The sequence below is a fragment of the Dermacentor variabilis genome, chromosome 9 (genome assembly GCF_050947875.1).
Source record: "Dermacentor variabilis isolate Ectoservices chromosome 9, ASM5094787v1, whole genome shotgun sequence".
Lineage (NCBI taxonomy): Eukaryota > Metazoa > Arthropoda > Arachnida > Ixodida > Ixodidae > Dermacentor > Dermacentor variabilis.
This window is the reverse complement of record NC_134576.1, coordinates 57520573-57541702: the sequence shown is the minus strand read 5'-3', so window position 1 is coordinate 57541702 and position 21130 is coordinate 57520573. Positions and strand designations below refer to the sequence as shown.

The 21130-nt window shown below is 44.7% G+C and overlaps 1 protein-coding gene across 1 annotated transcript in view; it reads right to left on the bottom strand.

Moving 5' to 3' along the window:
• The window catches only part of LOC142558364 (uncharacterized), a 169812-nt gene that overhangs the window by 66912 nt on the left and 81770 nt on the right, over positions 1–21130 (bottom strand). The window contains exon 7 of the mRNA XM_075670508.1: positions 7563–7669. Coding sequence (XP_075526623.1) covers positions 7563–7669 — 107 coding nt within the window. The remainder of the gene's footprint in view (positions 1–7562; positions 7670–21130) is intronic.

Sequence of the window (21130 nt, the reverse complement as noted above, 5' to 3'; positions counted from 1 at the left end):
CAGTACTGCTCTTGTGTACACCATGTGGTCTTCTTGAAACGCTCTGATTGCGATCGCTCGTATTAGTAGATATCAAAATTCCATATCTAGCTATTTTCTGCGACATATATTGACTATTTAAAACGCATCCGTGTGTTGTGAGAATGTGATCCGCGGCAGTGTAATTGGCGATTGCGGGCTATTTATCACTGACTGCTCAGTTTTACAAGTTGTTTTACGCTTTTGAATATCTGTGCTCTAAGACTGCGGAACCGTCGACAAAATTAAGGACAACACTCTCCTAAATACTGTGTTCCATATGAGGTCATGCTGAGCACTTTTCAACTATTCAGCGAAGGCAACTTCGAAAAAGCGGGCTGCCTAACCTTTCTCTTCCAAGAAGCTTACATTTTATCTTCAACGTCCCTAGCAGTTCCGACGCCAACTTAGTTTACTGGGAAGCACACGGTCTAACAGATCGGGAATTGGGCTGCCGCGTTGAGGTAACCCTGTTCGAAGCCAACCATTGGAATAAGCTTCTGTCTTGTACGTGATGATCGGTATGTGCCGCAGGTGAATGAACATCTTGGACGCCAACTTGGGCCACATGCCATATGCGGCTCTTCAACGAATTTGCAACAACACTATAGTAGCGGACGCTCACAATGTCCGCCAAGGAACTAGCACCACCACCTCCACCACCACCTCAACCACCACCTCTCTTAATCACCCCCGCTCACAATGAACGCACACTTGCCCCGGCATCAATCAACCGCCTGGAAACCTCTTTCGTGCCAACTTAGGCGACTGCCATATGCCTATGAGCCATTGCCAATACTGGGCACACGCCGCTGCACCGGACGAAAGAAAAGGCTTAAAATATTTTTTTTTCCGGTGCTGCAATTAAATATTCCCGCGTGGTATACATTCAGATAGGACGCTTTCATAGACTTTCGTACAACATTGGCGCGTCACGTGAGGACTTCGCAGCGACGCTATTGGACGCGGCGCTTCCGGAAGGCGCGAAGGGGGAGGACGTTGGAGGCGGACGCGCTTCACAGGTGAATAATATCGGTGGCGGCAATACGGTGTGTCACTGTGTTGATTCAATTCTAATTGCGTCAGCGCCGGCATTCATCGTGTAATGGGCCTTTCCAGAATATTTTTTGTTGTCTTCATCTTTTAACAGCAACAAAGAAGTCGTGTAGCAGCGCTTTTTTATTTCCCGTCGCCACGGAATTGCGGTTTAGGATGTAATCGGTTTGAAGAGAAACGTAATCTCCCTTTTCACCGAAGCCTCTCGATGTCACCGTGTAGCGTTGTCTCCGCAAAACAAGGAATTTCCAATTCGCACTTCACTTTTCCTGTCTCTTAGGCCACGATTTCGAATATTAAATGATGAAATTGTCGAAGTAAACTCTCCCGCTCGCAGCTTTGTGCGAGAACCGGCTGTCAGTTCCAAGCATGACCTGCATGTTCGAAGGTGTGACACAGTCCTCGTAGGTCCTGAGAGCTCGCAACTAGAAGTGCATGCGCCGCCATATCTTTTTCAAGGGAATAAAAAAAATGTTCTATAACATGCTTATTTGCGATTCCCTGTAAGGGAATGTTTTCTTGATTTTTGAGATGTGACCGCAAAATTCACGACGTACAAGTAAAATAACATTTAATCCCAATATAAGGTTAGCCATGCAATTGCAATGCAACGTCTACCCAGACGCACCGCGATCTGCAAACGTAAAATAATAAAGCAAATGTTTCGCTCAAGTTGAGCCATCATTTCAACGGCACAAAGGTGAACATTAAACGTCCTCACTCTCTGTACATTACCATCATACCACGTGCTTTAGTGCTCGTAATCACAAGTGGGGGTTCCAGAGACATATATATTTATTAACAGTTAAGCGGAGAGGTCAACCTGAAGTATAAACTGCTCTGACCTGCTAGTTACATTGGAAAATAGGAATGGCGGGGAAAAGAAATAATGACAGGTTATGAGGTCTATTATTATTATTGTTACTATTATTGTTATTATTATTATTATTATTATTATTATTATTATTATTATTATTATTATTATTATTTTAAAACAAGAAGGTGCGCACATACAATTCCACCACGATACTCTCTAGATTCACGTGAACATTCGGGGGGCCCAAAAACGCCTTATCCAGTCTCTTGTTGCCAATGGCGTCGATGTCGAATTCACCCCGCCTCCACCTGGTGTACGCTGGTAGAAGTGCTCACTACCACGTGACAAGGCCGAGCGCATCCCAGCAAACAGTGTGCGCGACGAGCGTGTGGCGCACGTAGCCCACACCATCTTCGAGTTTTGATTTCAGTCCAGATAACGAGTGACGCAGCAACAGCAGACAGCGGCCTCGCAAACGCGGCAGAATGTGGAACGAAGGCTTCCCGTTATCAAGGCCCCTTCACAGGGGGGAGCTTTATAGAGCGCGAGTTTAGGCGAAAACCATTGGCCACACAAACAGGCGCGTTCACATCGGAGTTCTCATCGCTAGCGACGTATTGTCCTCTGACTCTTCCTCCCCTTCCCTACCTCAACTCTCACGAGATGCGCAATGCGTCTACTGAAGCTTGCGACATCGTTTCTTGCAGGTTTGTTCCCAATTCATGGTAAGTGCAAGAGCGGTTGGTGTGTACGCCCATAAAAAAGGCGAAATACGATTGGAAAATATATGACGTGCTCTAACACCGTGACGAGCTTCCCTAAAAACACGACATAGCACCGTGCTATACATATCAGACTTGTATTGGGGCGCTAAAACCTAAAACTATCTACGTCTTTCTATTCCAATTCTGCAAGCAGCCCACTGCGATTTGTCCAAAACTTTCTTGGACCATCCCCACTACCCCTGTCTGTCACGAGACGTCACGAAAACCGCGAGAGCTCCCCATCTGATATGTGTACACAATGATTATGCATAATTTGACTGTACAAAAGAGAAATACTAATGTCTTATTCGACGCCTTCTTGCCATTAGCCCTTGGCTATTGGCCAAAAGTTTTCGGGCTCCGCCCATTTCACCTGCTTCTCACGCGACTTCATAAAATCGCAAAAACTTACCACGTCAAAGTGACCCGTACGCGTTAAAGATGCTATAATATGCCGAACAAAACTGAATTTTCCTCGGAATAGCGGCAGGCTGCCCCGTTCCGAAAGGAATAAAAGAGAGCTCCCGCCGATTGCTCCGACACTGGCTGCTTGCCCCTGCCTCAGATCATGGGCTCATTTGCGTGTAATAAAACATTTTCCGTGGCCGTGTAACGTTTTCCGGAACATTCGGCACGTTTACAACCTCGTTCCGCCAACTCTTCTTTGCTGAGGATCGGTATTAGCGTCATTCTTAAGCTTCCCTGGCACGCCGCCGCGATTGTCGATGAGCCACCTCAAGCTAAGTAAGAGAAAGCGCACCAATCGCAGACGCCAGCACCACCCTCTTCCTCTGGTTATCGATATTCAGTGCAGTAGCTCGGCACCATCGAATCCCTCTCCACTTGAGTGGTCTCCTCGCCTCTTGTGAGCCAACAAGATAAGACAAGCCGCTCTGTGCAGGCAATGTTATTCGTCTTTCAAGCAAACAAAAGTGAACTCCTATGAATGAGGGAAGCATTTGATTGGTTTGGTCAGACAACCCTGCGGGTGACCGCCCCATGCTTGCGTATGCGGTTAGGCAAATTTGACGTGAGCAGATTGGAATAAAAACATAGTGGAATAGTTTAACGGTATACGGCCCCTGGTTACAGAAAAAGAAACGCAGCCGATATGAAGTACTGCTGATTAATTCAAAAATGCTATTCGTGACACTGATCAATTCCTTCCTGCAAGTGCGTAATTACAGAAATGAAATTACTACTTTTACGTTGCTGTCTTCCCATTCTTTATTAACACTGCTCAAAAACAGTATATAGAACGTGCTGGCACGATTGTTCACTGCATCCTCTTCAGCCATTCGAACATTCTTCTAACAATCCGAACAATCCACTAACAATTGCTTCAAGAATTTTCACTCCGTCATTGTTCCCTCATTTTCTTGAAAGCACATCAGCCGCAACACTCAAACCTCGCTCGCTGTGCGCGCAGAAGGGAAGGGCAGTATTTTAAGGGGCAAGCACGTTGCGCCAAACCATGGTTGTGGTTAATCAATGGCGTTAAGTTCGCGTCTGGCTCTTCTTTAAAGCACATTCCCCTATTGTTGCCGGTGCTCGAAGAACGTGGTTGCCCGATAAAGATTAGTACACGTGTCAATATACTCCCATAGTTATCTGCAAAAGCTCCTCGATGTATGTGAACATATACTCCCATAGTTCCCAGCAAAAGCTCATCCACGGATGTAGACATGTGCTCCCATAAATCCCTGCATATGCGCCTTGATGGAGGTAAACGTATATTCCCTAGTTCCCTGCAAAAGCTCCTCGATGGATCTAAACATATACTCCCATAGCTTTATGCAAAAGGTCCCCGATGGATGTAAGCACATACTCCCATAAGTACATCCAAAACTTCCATGCCGCAGCGAAGTAAAATTTTTATTTCGTGTTCTCGGAGTTTATTAACCTCCTTTCGGGGAATGCGCTAGAGGACAAGTCATTTACTCAAATCACGGATCATTTTTGCTTACAGTGTAGTTACCGGTAACAATAGTTCCGTCTGGCAACGGAGGTACACCCGTGAGCAAAAGTATACGGACCACAGTGTTGTCGAAAAAACTGAATTTCTTCGTCATTATCATTCCTAAAACGGAAACTGACAAGTGCACTAGAAAATTCGTAATAATAAGTTGGAACTGCAGTCTTTTATTTCGGGTTGCATTAAAAACAATGGAAAAATCAGTTTTATCGCACAATCCCTAGTCCGTATAATTTTTCTCGTGCGTGTACGTCTTCACTGCGGTTAGCCCGCCAATGTAACTAGAATATAAGACTGCGCTTTTACGCCACTGTGGTTGTGTGCGCTGCTTCGAATTTCCAGCTGCGTCTGACGCTTCTTTGATGCGGAAGACGTGCGGCGTTTGGTCTTCGGGTGCCGTTGTCTTCGCAGGTGCATCACGCTGTAGTATTTTGCAGACACTATTATGAGAGCCGGGAATATTCGCTGCGCTTTTTTAATGGCTAAGCCTAGCGAGGTAACCTTTACTGCATGCGCCGTATATCAACTAAAGTAACTAAATTGTGCGTAACAAAACTGACTCCAATTAACCCCCGCCCCCCGAACACTGGCAAATGAATGCGCTGTTGTATTTAAAAGAACAATTAGGCTACGGCACCTTCGAAAAGCGCCTAATAATACCCTGCATTTCTCTAGCTCACCCGCTTCAATTCGGTAACGGCCACCTATCGTGGATGCGTCAGTTTGAATGCGTCCTTTTTATATTTTTTTTTGTTACCAACGCGAAGCAACATTGAGACATTGAGCGACGTGTTCGCGCACTAAACGTGTTCGATGAGCACGGCGCAGGGTGAACACGATCGCAACACGCGGACGAAACACAGCACAGAACGCTTTTTCACTTGGCTCTGTATTGTGACCTTGTGGTTACATGTAGTTACATGCAGTATATCTTAGTTTTTGATAAGGGGCATATTGTTTTACCGACTCAAAAAACATTGTGAGCACGCCCAAATTTTAACCGAATATATGAGGTCACATCTGCTCAATGTTATCGAAGACCTTTCAAGACGGCTCCAGCTCAAACGAGGCCATTAAAATGTCGTCAACCCAGCGCTGACAGAATATTCACGATGTGTTCACAAACGCGCTGCCTTGTTTCGTAATAAGCACGGGGACAGCTGATGCCTGAAAGGGCGCCAGTGCCAGAGCGAGCCTGTCCGTACAAACGGTCGACGATTGGTTGGCTGCCGTCACCCGATCTTCGCCAGACACTCCAGAGATGAGCAGAAGCTCCCTCTATCATCGCGACACGCGGAAGTATCGCTATGTTCCGCTTGTGGATCTTGTATGCGAGATGAGCTTCGGCACGCATGATTACGAACTCTGCTCACAGGTTGGCAGTTAGCTCCATGGTCGATCAGCAGGATGTACGTCTGTTTGGTTAGCTAAATTTACAGGTGGTTCGCGACCCGTGAGATACAGGCATTGCGTAAGACGGTTTTGTTTCTTTATTTGAAATTTTCCGTCTGCATAATACTTCAGCAGAGAGGCAGTAGAACCACGGATTCTTGCGTTTATAGAATACGGCATGAATATGATACAGCTGTCTGCTATGTTCTTAAAGCCAATGTAGGGCGACACGATGCACTGTTCATGACAGTCACACTCGACATGGATATCGCATACCGAACTGTCTTTTGTAAAGCGGTGAAAACCAGAGTTTTGCACAAGCGTTCAGTTTCACCTGTAAACAAATGGACAGAACACCTAAAGGATCTGGAAATGCACACGGAAGGCGTAGAAAAGTGTATGGTGAAAAGCGGGTTGTAACTTCGTCATACGAGACATTGTAATATAATGTGCTAACCCATAGCATAGCTGCCAATTTTTCTGGCTAGAAGAAAATGGGGCGAGTTTCTTACCCTAAACGTTTGCGCCACAATGAAACATTGACCCTTTGACGGTTATATTGTCTCTGACTGGACTAACAGGACAACAGAACGCGGTATGAATTAGGCCCGAGTTTCTATAGAGTGACCTGGAATTTGCAGCATTTGGAACAGGTAATTGGTGTTACGGGCTATAATTATTAGTTTTCGTAAGTAAGTATTCTGCACTACAGCGCTAAAGCCGTTTCAGGCAGCGACCGAGGATTTCGCCAGCGGATGTATGTGCGTTCGGCGATGTTGATTGGGCATTGGTTGTGCGTTTGCTGCATTGCACTATGCCTTAGTGCATGGCGTATCATATATGATAAACATGCACTAGCATAACAGAAACGACAAAAATAAGGAGTACCCTACTGCCACCCTGACCACGTGGCTTGCCCGCGGAGGTGATCCCCAAATGGCGATGCACACCCGTCGCCCGTCTCTGGGTCATCGGAACGCCAACTAGGTTACGTATACTCTCAGCAGGTATTGCATAAGTATGGTTTACACGCCTTTCCTTTTTGTGCTACTGCGTCGGCGCGCCATTATTACGTGGCTAAAGGAGAAACAATAAAGGGTGACGACCTAAAATGTTAGCGCCAAAGCATGCGGCAGCGCGATCAGCAGTTTTAACGTTTTGAACAGTTTATATTGATGCACGACATCGCAAGGCCGCATACTAGTGCATAGATATTACAAAGTTAGAATCGTTATCGCGCAAGTACAACAAAAATTTCTTTGGCGAGTAGTCTCCTGAGGACTCTGAGGAAAACAAGTATGATAATGTCTATCATTTTCAAGTCATCTTTTTTTAACCCGACCATCAGTGAAGTGTGCCTAAAACAAGGTGCGTCGTATGGTAGGCAGCAAAGAATAACACAGTGAATGAGGGCAACCAGAGCACCGAATACTGCATCACTTCAGTGTTGCTCTTACGTAATTCCGAGAGTGCGCTGCGGATGCAAAATATCGAGGATCGAGGACAATCTACAGAAAGATGTTGAAGTACTGCTGCTCACCATGCCTGCCGAGAAGTAGATCTCCGGAAATTGAATCTCTCCGTGTACGGCACTCGTCGAATACACCGTACTGAATGTGGGCCCACTCGTGCATACGAAAGTGTAGGCTGGAAGAAAAAAATAAAGTAGTGCAATAAACGCATCCAATAAAGTACACTTCTTTTCACCCCTCCAACGCATGTTTATAAACAGCAATACGTACACAGAAACTGCACCACCCGGAAGAAAAATTGAAAGCTCTTTGACAACACTTGTCTAAATAAAATGAAAATATTTAGAGCTACAGGAAATGCATCATAACAGGGTACCACTAAGTGAGCACTGTAAATGCAAGCGCAACCTGTGGAAACTACGAGATACCAATGCGCTATGGCACCCGTTGAAATTTCCCTGTTAGCCTTATACGTGGCCGAGAATATTCTTGCGTGATATTGCCTCAGCCTTATTTGGCAACGCAACCACTTCTCATTTTACTTTGTCATGCTCACTTTTTCTTGCCCTTAATGGGTCGTCTCATTCACACCACAGCGTAGCTTTTCCTGCGATCACTCAATCAAGCAAGGCGGCTTATACGAACCTTCACTACACCTCAGGCAGAGATTCGTGCAACACGTGTGTGATGAGTCCACTAGCCAAAACGTTTTCTCCTGCTGTGAAGTAAGAGTGCGGAACCCACGACAAAATTAAGAACAACACTCTCCTAAATATTATGCTTACTTACCAGGTCATACTGAGCGCTTTTGAACTACTCAGAGAAGGCAACGTCGAAAAAACGGGCTACCTATGCTTTTTCTTGTAAGACACTGACCATTTTATCTTCAACGTCCCTAACAGTTCTCACGCCAACATGGCTTACTGGGAAGTGCGCGGTCTAACAGGTCGGGCATTGGGCTAGCGCGTTGATATAAGCCAGTTTGAAGCGAAGCATTTATTCAGCTTCTGTCTTGTCGGTGACGATTGGTGTGTGCCACAGTTGAATAAACCTCTAACACGCCCACTTGCGCCACAGGGCATGTGCCGCTCCTCGACGAACCTGCAGCAGCGCTACAGTAGCGGGGGATCACAATGTCCGCGAAGGAACGAACACGATCGACAAGTCGCGAGCTACGAAGAGAACCTTCCAGGCTACCGAGCCCAAACGGCAGCCTGCCGCCCGGCTGGCCAGCCGCCTCTCTTAAACATCCCCGCTCACAATAAAATACCCACTGGCGCCGGCATCAATCGGCCGCCGGCAAACATCTTTCGCGCCAACTTAGGCCATTGCCATATATGTGCGTATGCACGGCTGCATATACTGGGCATGCGTCGGTGCTCTAGGAGAAAACAAAAAGTGCTTAACATGAATTTTTCCGGTGCTGGAATACCACATGGTATAGATTCAGAGAGGATGCTTTGATAGACACTCTCACAAGATAGGCGCGTCACGTGAGGACTTCGCAGCGACGCTATTGGGCCCGGCACTTCCAGAATGCGCGAGGCAGAGGACGTTGGAGGCAGACACGCTTCACACGTGACGAATAGCGGCGGCGACAATACGGTGTGTCGCTATGTTGATTCAATTGATACTAATCGCGTCAGCGTCGACATTCGTTGTGAGATGGGTCATGCCAGATTAGTTTTTGTTGCTTTCATCTTTTAACAGGAACAAAGAAGCTGCGCACCATCGCTTTCTATTTTTCAGTCGTCCTGGTACTGCGGTTTAGGACATACTCGCTTTGAAGAGGAATGTAGTCTCCCATTTCCCCGCAGCCTTTTGACGTCACCGTGCAGCGTTGATCGTCTCCACAAAATGAGGAATTCCCGATTCGCACTTCATTTTTTCTTTCTCTTAGGCCACGCTTTCGGAAATTCAGTGATGAACTTCTCGAAGTGAACTCAGCCGCTAGGAGCTGTGTGCAAGAACCGGCACTCTGTTCCAAGCATGACCGGCATGTTCGTAGGTGTCACTTAGTCCTCGTAGGTTTTTAGCAATAGCGGCCATGTTCCACCGCAAGTATAAGTGCACGCGCCACCATATTTTCTTGAAGAGGAGAAAGAAATGTTAAATAACATTTGCGATTCCCTGGTAATCGAAAGTTTTCTTCATTTTTACGCGAACTTCTTTTCATATTAGATGCAACCGGGCTACATTAACGGCGTGCAAGCAAAATAAAATTGAATCATAATATAAGGTTAGACATGCAGTTGGAGCGCAACCTCTATCCAAACGTATCGCGATAAGCAAACATCAAAAAATAACTAAAATGTTTCGCCTAAGTTGGGCGATCATTTCAACGGCAGAAAGATGAATATCAAACGTCCTCACTTCCTTTACATTACCCATCCTCCCAAGTGTTACAATGCTCGTAATGACTGATTGGAGTTCCAGAGGCATTTATATTTATTAACAGAGAGGCAGGGAGGTATAGCGAAAAAAATAAATAATGAATAGTGATGCTGTTTATTATTATTATTATTATTATTATTATTATTATTATTATTATTATTATTATTATTATTATTATTATTATTATTATTATTATTATTATTATTATTATTATTATTATTATTATTGGCGTCGATTTCGACGTCACCACGCACCCGCCTGGTGTACGCTGGGAGAAGTGCTCGCTACCACGTGACAAGGCCGAGTGCATCCCACCAAATTGTGTGCGCTACGAGCCTGTGGCGCACGTCGCCCACACCATCTTCGATATTTCATTTCAGTCAAGGTAATGACCCACGCAGCAGCAGCAGATAGCAGCCTCGCGAACACGGCGGCATGTGGGACAAACGCTTCGCTTTATGAAGGCCAACTCACAATGCTTTACTAAGCACGTCTAGGCAGAACCCATTGGCGACGCAAACAGGCGCATTCACATCGGAGTTCCTATCGCGGCTGACGCATTGACTACTGCCTCCCCCCCCCACCTCTACCTCAACTCTCCCGAAATGAGCTATGGTTGTACTGAAGCGCGCGACGTCGTTTCACAGAGGTTTGTTCCCAATTCATGGTTAGTGCAAGAGCAGTTGGTGTCTACGCGCATCAAAAAGCCGCAATACACTGCACGCACAACCAACATTGGACAACATATTACGTACACTAATACCGTGACGAGTTTCCCTGAAAATAAATCACCACAGTCAGTCTCGTTTAGCTCCATGACGCTTTAGCATCGAAAACACTCGAAATGTAGCCACGACGGCACTGGTAGCCAACAACGTGACATCGCACCATGCTATACATAGCAGACTTGTCTTTGTATAAAAAAAACAACAATGTAGCCGATGACATGTACTGCTGCTTAATTCAAAGGTGTAATTGGTGCCACTGACCAGTTGCTGCCTCTCGAGAATAAATGAGTAATTAATGAAATGTAATGACTACTTTTACGTTGATGTCTTCCCATTCTTTTTTAACATTGCTCACACACGCTAAATACAACGTGCTGGCACGGCTGTCCAGTGCGTCCTCTTCAGCCATTCGCACATTCTGCAATCCATTAACGATCGCTTTAGGAATTTTCCGTCCGTCATTGTTTTCTCGTTTTCTTATAACAACATCAGCACCAGCACTCAAACCTCGCTCGCTGTGCGCGCAGGAGAAAAGGGTGGTGTTTTAACGTGCAAGCAAAATGTGCCTAACCATGGTTGTTGGTACTCAATGCCATTAGGCTGGTAAATGAAATGTGTTCGAAGCGAAGACATTGCAAATGTGCAAGACAAGATTCTCTGGGAATCATCGTAGCACGCCAGGACAAATGATCAATCAAATATTTCTGTATACTGGCTAATATTTCCCATGTTTTGTTTCATGAGCTGATATCTTCTATTGAAAGCCTAACAAGTTCAAAAAACAAGTACACGGTAATTGTTCTTGGCAATCCTAATGAACCTGGAATTGTTTGAAATACGCTGAAATATCCCCATTGGAATGATTGAACAGGAAACATGTGCAGGCTGCAGTTGCATTTCACGTCTTTTCTTATTTTCTTCGCCAATTTCTCTTATAGAATGTTAGATATAGGCCTACAGGATGCCCAAGTTTCAGATGTCTCGCAATCATGTCTGTATCTCTCTGCCCCTTTCTCCTCTCTCTCTCTCTCTCTGTCTTTGTACGTGTGTGCGTGCGTGTGTGTGTGTGTGTGTGTGTGTGTGTGTGTGTGTGTGTGTGTGTGTGTGTGTGTGTGTGTGTGTGTGTGTGTGTGTGTGTGTGTGTGTGTGTGTACGTGTGTGTGTGTGTGTGTGTGTGTGTGTGTGTGTGTGTGTGTGTGTGTGTGTGTGTGTGTGTGTGTGTGTGTGTGTGTGTGAATAATTTATAGCACATATTACAATTTAGGAATCGTAGCCTGCGATTTTGCAACACGTATTGACTTGAAACTCCAGGATGACACCAGTTTCGATGCAATATTTACAAAAATATGGGACTAAAGACATAGATGTTCCAGCTACCATTTTGGTTCAATGGATAGAAGAATCGTTTTACAGAAAGTAATTGGAGAAACACCCCATTTTTACGGTGACATTGATGGCGCATATCTTCAAAAGGGAGCCAACTTGGAAAATAATTCCAAGTGGATACGCCTTGCGAACTCGCCTGCTACAATTCGTGAATTTTAATATATGCTGTAAAGTAACTAAATAAAACATTTAGCACGTTTCCTTTTTTAAGTGCCCGAAAACTTTAAATTTACGCCGTCTTATGAGTCTCAACGTAAGCGCATTTACGTAATCATCTACCAAAGCTTCGTCCAGCACCGATTCCCACAGGTGCGCGCGATCCCCTATAATTTTTTAAGCGCGTAATGCGTCTAAAGAATCGTTACAGTTTTCGGTGTGCCGAAAGAATATCACTACATTGCGTAGAAAATTTCCGTCGAACGTCCCGCTGCTCTATCAACCACCCGAGTAATAAACGGACGAGTTCACGTAACATCCACGCGACCTCGCCCTCTTTGACGATCTCTGTAAATCAACAAGTACTGACAAACTAGGAGACATAACGCAGTCCACAATAGGCGCCGCCACTCCGATTTTATGTTTTCGTCTTTCTCTTTCCCTCACGAAGGCTTCCTTTTCCCCAGTATTGACAAATTCGTTATAGGGAAGCTGCATGCTTCAAATCTAATTCGACTGGATATCGTCCCCTTGGGTCAGTGAAATTTCGAGTAGATTCTCGCAATCGTAATTAATTTAGAAGGGGCAAGCTTTTATTTGTCCTTGACTGGGCCACGAATATAGTCGTGAAGGGTACAGCTGCCGATAACTTCTAAACGTCACGCATGATCAATGCCTCAAAGGCATTTAGAATATTTTTCAAGCAATCGGCCATCCACAATATTATCTATGAATGTTTGATGTATCAAAAGTAGCATATTGAAGCAAATGCTTTCCACGAAACGTCGTTGCGAATTGTTGTAAGCCAAAATTTCATTCACCTAAGCTTCAGGGGGCTCTAACTTTGTCGGCTTGCATTCATGAGGACACCTCGCACTCCGGGAACAGAGTGATGGCAGGATTTTAACCCCATTACTATGAACGTAGCCCACTCTTACAAGAAAAGATGTCAAAAAAGCATGCGTTCCGTTCGCATATTGCATGAAATTTAAAGAAAGCTTGAGCTTATGTGGGCATCATTAAGGAGTGTGCAATGGAAGTCGGTGGTAACTCCGTTAGGCAGGATACCAGCAAACTATCGCAGGAGACGAAAGATCTGATCAAGAAACGCCAATGTATGAAAGCATCTAACCCTACAGCTAGAATAGAACTGGCAGAACTTTCGAAGTTAATCAACAAGCGTAAGACAGCTGACATAAGGAAGTATAATATGAATAGAATTGAACATGCTCTCAGGGGCGGAGGAAGCCTAAAAACAGTGAAGAAGAAACTAGGAGTTGGCAAGAATCAGATGTATGCGTTAAGAGACAAAGCTGGCATTATCATTACTAATATGGATGAGATAGTTCAAGTGGCTGAGGAGTTCTATAGAGATTTATACAGTACCAGTGGCACCCACGACGATAATGGAAGAGAAAATAGTCTAGAGGAATTCGAAATCCCGAAGGTAACGCCGGAAGAAGTAAAGAAAGCCTTAGGAGATATGCAAAGGGGGAAGGCAGCTGGGGAGGATCAGGTAACAGCAGATTTGTTGAAGGATGGTGGACAGATTGTTCTAGAAAAACTCGCCACCCTGTATACGCAATGCCTCATGACCTCGAGCGTACTGGAATCTTGGAAGAACGCTAACATAATCCTAATCCATAAGAAAGGGGACGCCAAAGACTTGAAAAATTATAGACCGATCAGCTTACTGTCCGTTGCCTACAAAGTATTTACTAAGGTAATTGCAAATAGAATCAGGAACACCTTAGACTTCTGTCAACCAAAGGACCAGGCAGGATTCCGTAAAGGCTACTCAACAATAGACCATATTCACACTATCAATCAAGTGATAGAGAAATGTGCAGAATATAAGCAACCGTTGTATATAGCTTTCATTGATTACGAGAAAGCGTTTGATTCAGTCGAAACCTCAACAGTCATGGAGGCATTACGGAATCAGGGTGTAGATGAGCCATATGTAAAAATACTGGAAGATAACTATAGCGGCTCCACAGCCACCGTAGTCCTCCATAAAGCAAGCAACAAAATCCCAATAAAGAAAGACGTCAGGTAGGGAGACGCGATATCTCCAATGCTATTCACAGCGTTTTTACAGGAGGTATTCAGAGACCTGGATTGGGAAGAATTGGGGATAAAAGTTAATGGAGAATACCTTAGTAACTTGCGATTCGCTGATGATATTGCCTTGCTTAGTAACTCAGGGGACCAATTGCAATGCATGCTCACTGACCTGGAGAGGCAAAGCAGAAGAGTGGGTCTAAAAATTGATATGCAGAAAACAAAAGTAATGCTTAACAGTCTCGGGAGAGAACAGCAATTTACAATAGGCAGCGAGGCACTGGAAGTCGTAAGGGAATACATCTACTTAGGGCAGGTAGTGACGGCGGATCCGGATCATGAGACGGAAATAATCAGAAGAATAAGAATGGGCTGGAGTGCGTTTGGCAGGCATTCTCAAATCATGAACAGCAGGTTGCCGTTATCCCTCAAGAGAAAAGTATATAATAGCTGTGTCTTACCAGTACTCACCTACGGGGCAGAAACCTGGAGGCTTACGAAAAGGGTTCTACTCAAATTGAGGACGACACAACGAGCTATGGAAAGAAGAATGATAGGTGTAACGTTAAGGGATAAGAAAAGAGCAGATTGGGTGAGGGAACCAACGCGAGTTAATGACATCTTAGTTGAGATCAAGAAAAAGAAATGGGCATGGGCAGGACATGTAATGAGGAGGGAAGATAACCGATGGTCATTAAGGGTTACGGACTGGATCCCAAGGGAAGGGAAGCGTAGCAGGGGGCGGCAGAAAGTCAGGTGGGCGGATGAGATTAAGAAGTTTGCAGGGACGGCATGGCCACAATTAGTACATGACCGGGGTTGTTGGAGAAGTATGGGAGAGGCCTTTGCGCTGCAGTGGGCGTAACCAGGCTGATGATGATGATGATGAGTTTATCCCGGCTCTTGTTTATGATGCACATTGTAAGGATGAAAAGCGAGAGAGAAGGAGTGAACATAGGGTTTGATCTCTCGTACATACACACGGGCACGATAATACAGCAGCAGCTCCCAAGTTTTGTTTTATGCCGACGACATTGTGTTGCTCGCTGATAGGCAAACTAATACGCAACGTCTGGCTAATATCTGTCGACAGGAAAGTGGAATATTCGGATTGAATTTTAGCGTTAAGAAATTAGGTATATGGCATTTCATTTGTTGAGAAAAGTGAACAGACTGTGTCAAAGCAGGACTGGGTTATGCCTCGGGCAAAGGAATACAGAGACCTGGATGCGTACCTTAACGATGGCTATAGGTAAGGAAAGAAAGAAAAAAACAACTGCGAAAGGGAAGGGAAATGCGGCCACGATGGGAATCGAATAGGTACGAGGTGCTCCGTGGCATGTGGAAAGGTATAGTTGTTCCAGGACTTACATTTGGAAATCCGTTTGTTTACTTCGAGTCTGAGGAACTATAACAACTTGGTGGTAACTAACGGTCAGTAGGGCGCCTCGCATTTGGCGCTCATAAGAAGACCTCTAATGAAGTCGTACTGCAGGGTCATATAGGCTGGACAAGATTTGAAATTTGGGAAGCTCAGAGTAAAATTGATATCGGAGAATGAGTGACGATTATGATAGAACATAAAGGTGTTAGAAGGGTGTTAAAATATTTGTACAGAAAAATATTATATACTCACACGTAGATTTAAAAGCTAGGAAGCTTACCATTAAGTATGCGACCGGTATGATAAGCAACATGGCAACAAAGAACATCAAAGGGAAAGTCAGAGAGCCTGAGATAATTTCATGGGTGGCGGCAATGGAAAGAAACCGGTTATGAGTAACAACAGGAAAGGTAACAAAGAGATTAAGAAAGAAACATTTTGGGATAATTCAAATGGAAGCTGTTTACTTTTCGAAGCGAAATCAGACTGCGTTGTGATGCGTTAGAACGCGTGGTTTGAAAGTGAGAAACAACAAAGAAGCAGCAAGTGCTTGGTGCGATGAAGCTAGTGAAACGATCGAGCATATTTTTTTAGTATGTGAAGATATCTTCCCACGAGTTGCTTTAGGCTCCCCTTGCCTCTTGGAAGTGCTTGCATTCGGAGATAGCAGGGGGAAAGTACGTACGTTCGCAACATTGATTAGTAGAAGGCTGTTTGAGGTTTGGTGGCAGCAAAATATGCAGACAACAAACGATCGAAGGAGGCCTACAATAACAAACGTCCCCATAGTCATTAAGAGCGCTTTATTCTGGGAAAACTTTCTCTGCCAAAAAATAAGATAGGTGACACATTGCGCAAAATAAATAAAAGCTTGACGGCGCAACCCACCGCCTCGTTTCAAAGCATAAACTCACAGCATCCATCCAGCCATGCACTCATCCCATATCCTAGCTCGATTGCATTGCTTTTGCTTACGATTGTACTCTCATAATGTCAGCTGATGAATCCAGTGTTTACCTCGGGCATTGTTTGAAAATGAGTATGGAAGTTATACGGACTGATAATTAATAATAAGACTGGTAGAAAAACATGGTTTCAGAGGAATTTGTGCTGTGCCTCTAGAAGGTCGCGCATGTGTACAGTGCTTTCATGTCGCTTTTTTTTGCTAGGTATGCAGACATTTTGCAAATTGGCACTGACCACTAAACCATACCATCGGATAATGCGAAATGCTGTTTAACAATGGTACCATTAGAATGATACAAAAAAAAACATACGAGGACCAAGACGATACCAAAAACAGTGAAAGCACCTTGTGCTGTGTGGTCGAAAAGTGGTGGTGTACTGCATCTGAGAACAATGTTTTATGAGCAGCGTAATATAAACCTCGGAATCTAGCACTTACATTTAGGGTATTGTCAGTATGTTAATTTGGACGAAAGTCGGGTTTGATAATGGCAAGAAGATCAGCATATCCTCCGTCCGTTACTTCAATTTCCGAGAAGTAAACGCTCTTACATGACAATGTCTGCCTCTGTAGAAAACATAAGTAAACAATATTTTCCTCGTAGATTTCCCAAACAGTTTTCCCCAGAAACCCCTAATCTTCGTCCACTGCTAGGTAGTCGCACCGCTGCAGTTTCATTTGTAAGGATTCTTGCGGATAAAGGAATTCCGAAGCCTTAAGGTATTCAGTAAAAGAATGCACAAGGAAAAATTATTGCTTAAGAGACAAGCGGAATCCGACAATACGACAATGTATAGCTCGACAAAATTGCACTAGTTGTAAATGTATAAAGTTTGCGAAAACGCGTGCAGTAAACAAAGTTAAGGATAATGTCAGATATAGAAACGGTGACGCAGGGATTCCGGCAGCACTATTTATTGGGCGAATTTCTGTGCCCTTGACTACATTATAAATTGCAGTGCACCATGAACTGGCTGGTATACTATTGCCATCAACAAGTGACAATTGAAACGGGCAATAGCAAAAAAACAAGAATAGGTACAAGCTTGTAGCTGGATCGAGCCTAAAAAGCTAATGTCTACGAGGACTGTATTGTGATTACCATGGGGTGGAATGAATAAACCCGACACATTTGGAACGATCGCAGCTTAAAGAACATAATGCGCTGGTCGCGCCCCATACCATGGAGACGAAGAGCAAGGTGTTTAGGCCCAGCGCACCAATACACGGTTAATTATGCTGAACGAACGTTGGGTAACATTATCTATGCTGCGTACTCATACATTCACACACAACACACACCCGTTTCCAGAAGAATTGGGTATGTATGAAATAATACCGATATTCAGAAAGAGAGATACGACTGGCATAGCGAACTAAAGACTAATCGGCGACATCGCAGGTTTGCCGCTTTATTGCCGTAAGAACTATATGAAAACTGTAGGCGCGTTCTTGCCGTCGCCGTCGCCGTCGCCGTGGTGTTCCGTATAAAGTCCAAGGTCCAAAAACGATAACATTGCCGCCCCACGTCGTACGCTGTATGTGCGACTGAAGCGCGCGAGGCAAGCCAACGATCGCGGCTCAATCTGGCGTGCGCAAAGAAAGAAAGTGAAGCGCAAGAGCGCCGTCCTCCATCGCGGGAAAGGCCGTGAAGGGATGGGAGGCAGGGAGAGGGTGGTGGCATTGTGTTGCGGCAGCAACTGCGTATTTCGCACGTCCTGGCGCGAGGGCAACTGATGACCGCGGCATAATCGCTCACTGCATATATGGACGATAGCAGGTAAAGGCAGCGCAGGAGGGACGGGGGAGGGGGGCGGCTTCGACTGCGCCAACAAGTGCCTAGTTGTCACGGCCACGCGCTATGGCGCACGCCGCATTTTGAAAGGCGCCTGAGGACAGCTCGTACCTTTATGCGCTCTGTGTTCTCGCCACTTCTGAGCGAATAGATAGATTGCGCGAAGGACAATTCGATCGCTGCTGCTGCTGGGCTTGCTCACAGATGTCAGCTGATGCATCCAGGGTCTTACACGGACATTGTTTGAAAATGATTGGGGAAGTTGAAGGCACGTAAGAATAATAAAGAGACTGCTATAAAGAAATGGCCTCGCAAGAATGTGTGCTGTGCATCTGCAATGGTCGCGAAAGTGTACCATGCATTTTCTGCGTCATTGTTTTCTCTAAGTTGTCAAGACGTTTTGTAAGTGGACACTTGGCCCTAAATAAAAACCAATCCATAAGTTAATACGAAATTCTGGGTAACAGCTGTCCCGTAAAAATTGTACATAAAGAAACACGAAGAACGGGACGGTACGAAAAACAAATAAATGCACCTTGTAATTTAGGGTCGAGCGGTGTTTGTGTGCTGCGTCTGATGTTTTACGAGTAGCGTTAAACACAGCTCGTGGCGTCGCACGTACCTTTAAGTTATCGCCAGTAACTTCACTTGATGGAATGTCTAGATGGTTTATGACAAGAAGATCCACATATGCTCCATCGGTTTCATCGATTCGAATTGCATTCGCGTTGCAGAGGAGATGAAAGAAGGCCTTTGCGAGAAGTAGACGCTCATGCCTGACAATTTCGGCCTCTGTAAGGAATGAAACATACGTAACTACATTTACCTCCCAGATTTACCAAGAAGTTTTCACCACAAACCCATTAGCTTCATCCTTGGCACGGTAATCACACAGCTGCAGTTTTATCTGTAACAACTGTTGGCGGACAAAGCATATAGTTGTCAACTCCTGGTGTACTTAGCGAAAAAAACGCACACATAATAATTATTTAATAGGCGACAAACAGAATCCGACAATGCATAGCTCGACGAAACTGCTCTTGTAGTAAATGTATGTATATCGCTAAAATACGCGCAATAAAAAATTGATTATTCTGTCAGATATAAAATTACGACGCACGTATTCAGGCAGCTACTATCTATTGGACAAATTTCTATGCCTTCGAATAGATAACAAGCTTGCTGGCGGCCAGCGTGGCAAGCACTGTGAAATTTGGTGCATTAATTCAATCGGGGATGCGCCGCTCCGTATTTTAGACGCTCAAATCCGGCCAAGCAGAATTCGTGTAGCGGCTTCACGCAGCTAAGCGAAGATACTGCGCGAGCATATAAAAGAAGTCAACGCGTGGACAATATGGGCACGAATAAAGTTGCGATACGGAAATGGCTATGGACGATCATCCATGCGCATGCAGTGCATAAAAAAAATATGTGCCGAGAATCGTGTATGCGCAGTGACAGGAAACAGCAGCAGGCTTCGTGCAATACGAAAACTGAAATTTTTGTCTGACGTGCGAAAAGACAACCCTAATGTACGAATGCATAACTACACTAAACGAAACTAACTGAAAAAGAACAGAATGTTAAGTAGAAATGCCGGAAAATATCTACAAGTGAAAATTATTCCGCATAACACAAAAAACTACAAAAGGAATTTTCAAAAGAAGATTTGGTATTAAACAAACGCGTGACATGATGTCAGAAAGACGAAGAATAAGACTTGAACAAGATCACGGGAGCAGCGAATGCGCTAAGATGCACCACTCAGTTCTGTGGATTAGGTATTGAACGTAGCGACGAACAAGCAAGGAGCTGAATAAAAGCAACAGGAGTTTAGAAAAGGCGCACAAGGGATAAGTATAAAGAAGGTAGCACTTGTTACTTCAACCGGCAGGCTAGTGGCAAGCTGGATAAATAGCTCGAAGTTCAAGGGCAGCCGAATGACGAAGCATCTACGACACTTGAAGCAGCCACCTGGTAATGGCAATTTTGTCTTGGATGGTGCAACAGAATGTGCGTATCCTGAAAAGATGGAGGTCCAAGCATGCGAATTAAGCGAAGTATAAAGTAGCAAAGAACATAGGTGAGGTGCCGTTATAATTTAGATACACGTCCGCAGGAGAAAGGCCTGCATGGAAGTGGCTTACCTATATAGAGGTATTTATAGCCGCAACGAAATAAACGATTGATTGATTGATTGATTGATTGATTGATTGATTGATTGATTGATTGAGTGATTGATTGCATTAGCAGCGATAATAATGGGTTCAGGAAATTAGGTCAGGCGATATTAGTGGGAGGTATGAATGCACACATACTGGTTTTGTAACGGATATACTGGTTTCAAGGGTTCTTGCGTGCTCCATCTATGCGATGAACAAAACCTTAGAGCAGTTAAAAGGGAAAAATATGTCTTGTGGACAGGTAACATGGCTATAGGCAAACATGCAGCCATGTATCAACTGTGTCTTATTGTGAATTCCACTGATCGATATGGAGCACTCTTTCTTGCTCCGTAGTAAAGAAATTGAAATCGACTGGTGGATCTAGAGCAAGTTTTCGTTTACCAGTGATCGATTGTTATCGACAGGCTTCGCGATGGAGCCCTCGTCGTTTATCCGCCGAGCAGTGACGGATTTCAATAGCACTCCGACGACACGTTGGTGTCACTTCCGGAGTGGTCTTGTGGTTTGACCGTTTTCAGATCATTTTGAAACACTGTTTGGTAACCTAAATGTTTCCAACGGACCAGTAATAGTGGG